The sequence below is a fragment of the Buceros rhinoceros genome, unplaced genomic scaffold, assembly GCF_000710305.1.
Source record: "Buceros rhinoceros silvestris isolate BGI_N320 unplaced genomic scaffold, ASM71030v1 scaffold1367, whole genome shotgun sequence".
NCBI lineage: Eukaryota > Metazoa > Chordata > Aves > Bucerotiformes > Bucerotidae > Buceros > Buceros rhinoceros.
In genome coordinates, this window is record NW_010423796.1 from 54,004 (window position 1) to 59,690 (window position 5,687).

The 5,687-nt window shown below is 48.3% G+C and overlaps 1 protein-coding gene across 1 annotated transcript in view; it reads left to right on the forward strand.

Annotated features, from left to right (window-relative positions):
- The window catches only part of LOC104497294 (exocyst complex component 6B-like), a gene marked incomplete at both ends in the record, with an annotated part of 107,196 nt that overhangs the window by 7,306 nt on the left and 94,203 nt on the right, over positions 1 to 5,687 (forward strand). Inside the window, 2 exons of the mRNA XM_010140532.1 lie at positions 1,576 to 1,666; positions 1,767 to 1,812. Of these exons, the coding sequence (XP_010138834.1) occupies positions 1,576 to 1,666; positions 1,767 to 1,812 (137 nt within the window). The remainder of the gene's footprint in view (positions 1 to 1,575; positions 1,667 to 1,766; positions 1,813 to 5,687) is intronic.

Sequence of the window (5,687 nt, forward strand, 5' to 3'; positions counted from 1 at the left end):
CTGGAGCAGAGAAGGCTGTGGGGTCACCTTAGTGCAGCCTTTCAGTGCTGAAAGGGGCTTCAGGAAAGCTGGGGAGGGGCTGTTCATCAGGGGCTGTTGTGGCAGGACAAGGGGTGATGAGTTCAACTGGAAGAGGGGAGATTTAGATTGGATGTAAGGAAGATATGTGTTATGCTGAGGATGGTGAGACAGTGGTCCAGGTCACCCAGGGAAGCTGTGGATGCCCCATCTCTGGCAGTGTTCCAGGCCAGGTTGGCCCTTGGGGCTCTGAGCATCCTGGTCTAGTGGAAGGTGTCCCTGCCCATGGCTTAGGGTTGAGCTAGATGATCGTGAAGGTCTCTTCCAACCCAAATCGGTCTGTGATTCTATGAACATGAGCTGAACAGTGTGGCTGCCACTTCACAGGGCAGTAAACCAGTGATTGAGGTCAGGGTGGGTTTTGAGCTGCACTGGTAGAGATGTTGAGCAAAGGAAGTGATTGAGCACATCTTGGATGCCGTGTGCTTCTAACCACTTTAATTCTTTTGCCCCTTCATATAAGGGAATATTAACAGACTGGGGAAACTTCAGAGCTGGGCATGCACTGATGCTTGAGGGTTTTCAAGTGCCTGAGATGTGTGAGAACTCCCAAGGATGGTCCTTCTCACATTGCTCTACCCAATATTCTATATAAACCTTCTACTCTTTGCGCCTTTTCTCCTTAACTACCCCCACAGAGACCCAGACTTCATTTTACTTGCACACGCAGGCAGTACCATTTCAGTCAATTGCAGCAGGTTTGAAAAAAAACCCGGGAAAATCTCCATGTTGGACCGAGTTGGACCAATTATTCTAATAAAGATTGTAGGTAAAAATGCCCTTTGGGGAAGAGCTGCTGCAACTTCTTGCCTCTCTCAAATAAACACACCTCTGGGTTACCTTGAACCGGAGGATTCACCTCCAAGAGTAGAAGAATCTGGGATTTCAAAAGGGCTTTGCAAGCTCAGCATGGGGCTGTGGAGTTGATATTCTAGAAGATAAATCCATGACCTGTTCCTTTGAAGAAAAAAAAAAAGAAGCTAAAGAGTTGTTCCGTATGCGATGGCTGATCCTTGTTTTGCCCTTGTCCAGACGCAGGTTTTACTTTTCGAGACTGAGCATTTAGAAATGTGATGTTAAAAATTTTTGTGATGGTTCAGAATCCCCCTGGGAGTGAGCGGCCACATCCTGCCTTTGAGAAGAACTAGAAAAGAGAAGCTTGGAGAGGGAGCAGGGAAGAGATGACTAAAAAGGGAAGGGGAAATCATTTTTGGAATTCACGGGACGTGCTACAAGGCTGGTATTTTGATGGCTTTGGTTTTTGCTGCTTGCTTACTTGAAACGAAGGGAATGCTTCTGCTGCTCAGTTGAACAACCCGGAGCTGCTCATCCTCCCTGCTTCAGCATCGCTCTGCAGCACTCGCTGAGCTCTCCGGGTATCAGAGTCGGCTTTGTTGGCAACCTGCTGTTTGGATGGACGTGACAAGTGCAAAGCGGTTTATACTCCATCTGTTTACTGTTCTTAGTGAGACTTCCTTTTTTTTTTTCTTTCCAAAGCTGATGATAGCAATGGAAGAGCTGAAGCAATGCCGCTTACAACAGAGGAATATTTCAGCCACGGTTGATAAACTGACGCTGTGTCTTCCTGGTGAGGAACCTGAAATTGCTCTTTATTTGTGTGTTTGACTTCACAGCTCTTTGCTTTGTGCTTGTGTCTCAATGCTTGTGTGTTTTCCTTCTCTTTCCAGTCCTGGAGATGTACAGCAAACTGCGAGAGCAAATGAAATCTAAAAGGTAATTTTTGTTTAGATGGGAAGAGTTGAAAAACACCCATTGGGTGCCAGGTAAATTAAAGAGGGTCTCAAAACTTATGACTTGAAAATCAGCCTTTCCATGTTAATTTATCTGATTTCTGCCTGGAATCTTCACGGTCCTGCTCAGCCTCCTGCGGTACCGCATAGAACCGGGATTGCAGCCGGCTCTTAATTTTGTTGTTAGTTAAGGTGGATGTTCGCTTTTTGTTTCATGGAAGGACTTCGCAGCTCAGAAATGATGAGCTGTAAAAATCCAGGATTTTCCCCACCCTGCGTCTATTGGGATGCTGAAGGGTGAAGCCACGGTCCAGGATATTTGCATGGCGTGGATGCTGGGGGATGGGCTGTTTGAGCAGCGTGGGACTTTGGAGGCACGGTGCAGCCCTGGGGGTGGCAAATGGGGCAAATAGAAGCTGTTGGCAGGGAGTTGGCTGAAAAGTGGCGGGCTCCAGCTGAATGCCATGCAGGGAGAGCCATCAGCCCCGATGCCTCATCTGTGCCTGTGTCATAGAAAATACGGAAGAAACCAGATGTTTCCAACAAGGCGATAACTAAATGGATGGGCGTATTTATACACTTCCCCTTCCATATCCGTGAGTCTCTGAGGTCCTTGGACCCGGGAGCCTTGGGTAGACAGATGACTGTTACTCCTGAGAGCTGGGCTGGCCAGAGGCATTACGAGGAATGTGTTTAGCTGTTCACAAAGCTCGGGCTTTCTTTCTCAGGGTGGCTCAGCACAGAATAGGGCAGTGTATTGTTCATCCAACTGTTTTTAGTCTGTCTATAGGAACAGCGGGGGGCTTACCCGTTGACAGATGTGGGGTGGGGAGCTGGAGCTGATCACAGCACTGGGAACTTTTGAAAGGAATCCACATGCTGCTCGATTCCCTCACTCTGGGTAGTGTTTCCAGGGTCTGCTTCTACGAATTGCATCTTTTTTTTTATCTTCTCTTTCTTTGGATCAGTTCATTTGGAAACAAATACAAGTTGAAAGCCACATTTAAGGAAAATCTGAACCCCTGGCTTTTTTTTAATCCCTTGCTCCTTTCTTTGTCTGGATTTGATGGCTTCATTCACGAAACACAGCACAACATGTTAAATATTTTTGAGACTGCATCCGCTCTCACTTATCTGTCGCTTCATGACAAGGGGGTTGGTGACTAGCGAGAGTCTCAGGTTTTGAGTACACAGTGTCAGAGGAGTGATAGCTTTTGCAGTTGGGGGGATAATACTCTCCCCGGGTAGGCAAAATCTGCTGTGTGATGTTTGTAAACTGTATGGAGGTGTTTGTTGAGTGCAGAATCTGTGGCTGTTAACTGGAGCTGGGGATGGGAGAACCCATGGTCCAGACCCAGAGGAGTGGCTGCAAACAGCAAAGAGATGGAGAAAAACGTTTCATCTACTGCTGGCCAGAATTTGAGGAAGGGACCAAAAGATGTTCTTCAACAACACGTGGTTGCTTGTGGGAAGGTGATGAGGAAAAAACCCAGTTTCTGCTTTCAGTGGTCCCTCTTGGTTCTTCAGGGCCTGGAGGGATCCATCTTTTTTTTTTTTTTTTTTTACCCCTGGGTCACTTGCCACAGAATCATTTTTATTGGAAAAGACCTTTAAGATCTTTGAATCCAGCTTTAAACCTAATGTTGCCAAGGCCAACCCCTTGTCCCTCAGCACCACATCAACACATCTGTTCAACTCCTGCAGGGATGGGGACTCCACCACTGCCCTGGGCAGCCTGGGCTGGGGCTAAACAACCCCAACAGGAAAAACATTGTTCCTCAGGGCCAACCTCAACCTCCCCTGGAGCAACTTGAGGCTGTTTTCTCTTGTCCTGTCGCTTGTTCCTGGGGAGAGGAGACTGACCCCCAACTTGCTCCAACCTCCTGTCAGGGAATTGTGGAGATCAAGAAGGTCTCACCTGAGCCCCTTTTTCTCCAGTCTATACCCCCTTCCAGGTCTCTCAGCTACTACTCAGCACACTTGTGCTCCAGACCCTGCACCATAATTACCCATATGGTCTCCAAGCAGTAAGAAATCAGGATTCTCAGCTACCAGTAGGATGATGGAGACTCCATAGAGCTCTACCCACCTGAGCAGGGCCTGGGTATTTCCTGGAAAAACCCCAAATCCAGCCCTGACTCTGTTTTATCAAAATGCTACTTCCTCCACTCCGCAAGCGGTTGTATTTCACTGCTGCCATGGTCCTGGGTGGACAGAGCTGGGCAAGAGTGTAGTCCCTCTGTGTGGCTGATACCAGTCATTAGAGCAAGGGATGTGAACCCCCCCAGACTTGTGGAGAGGTCTGCTCTGAGGCAGCAGTACTTTGTCTGCAGGAATCACTGGCCTCCACATGTCTCACAAGAATGGTCTTGAGCTTTCCTCTGCCCCCACAGCTTTTGGGCTCTGTCTTCATCAGGCGGCTGGGGACCCCATCAGCGATTGCTCTCCGTCCCCTGCCCCAGCCATATTTTTGCTGCTTTTCATACCTTACTGTGGTATGAACACCAGTCGGGTTACGGGGTTAATCCATTCGTCTTCTGGTGCTGGGAACAGGACAAGCCACTTCTGGTTATAAGAGCTCCCCTGTGGACCTGCTGGGAGTTCAGACAAGAATTATTTTGAATAGGAGTATGAGTCTCAGGTTTTTTGCAGTGGTGCTGTTTCTTACGACTAAGTGCTTCTTTTCCCCCAGATACTCAAGGAGAAAGGTTCAGATATTCAGGGTCTAAGTGGCAGGTGCTTGTGGCCAGGATTGACCTTGGGTGTAGTTAGCTAAAGTTGCCTTAATCCACCTAGAGGTGACTGTGACCTGGTGTTAGTCTGAAATGTGGTGTGATAGACCCTACTAATGCTTCCTAGATGGTTCCCTCCTAGTTTGTTTTTTTTTACCTTTGACTGGATCTGCGGTCAGACCAGGAGGAGCACGGTCTGGCATGTTACATCACCATTCAGGAGGGTTCCTGTGTTCCAAATCCTGTGGATTCCCACTTCCTGAAGGGAAAAGAGGGGGCAGGCACTTGAGAAAAAGGATTTGCTGAGAACAGTTTCCTGTTTAGCATCTTCTGTCAGGCTATGAGGGTTGTTTTATGCAGAAGGGGTAGGGTGAAATTTAAGGCCGTTGGGCATGACCAAAATATAAAAATGTGCATGGGGGAAGAGTCACTGGGATGCTTGGATTCCTAAATTTGTAAGGTATATTCCTTTTAGAGTGGGGAAAGAAGTTATTTTCAACATTGCGAAGGTCACATCCCCCAGTGCTGCTGCAGCAGCAGCTGCTGGAGGGGTAGGGGCTTTGTGGAGAAGGTACTTGTTGGACTCCTAACCTGGGGTTTGTGTCCAGATTGTTTTCACCTCTATCTAAATAAAAAAGATTGTGGGTGGAAAGTGTTTTTTTAACATTAAGTGCATTTAGCAGCTGGGAGGAGGGTGGGACCTGACTCCTGGTGTGCGTGGGGAAAGCATGCTGAGCTCTGGTGTTCAGGAGGTTTACAGCAGACTAACAAGTGTCTGCGCTAGCAGCAGATGCTGGATATTAACATGCGTAAGACACTAGTTCATCAAGCCGTGGTATGATATGTTCCTGTCTCCACGTCTCCGTTTTGTGGCACTTTGCTTTTTAAGGCTTGCCCAATCTGGCAGACCCATGCCCCAGGTCGAAGCCAGAGCTCCCAGCAGGCACCCAACAACACCCTGTACGCTGCATACACACCACTGGCTGCACGGGTCAACAGCAGAAACGCTGCACCCACTGATGGCCTCATCCTGTCCCCTCCCTGTCTGGTGGGGATGAAGGTGATGGACACACACATGCATGCACCCAGAATGGTCCAGTACCCAAATCGCCGAATGCTTTTTCCC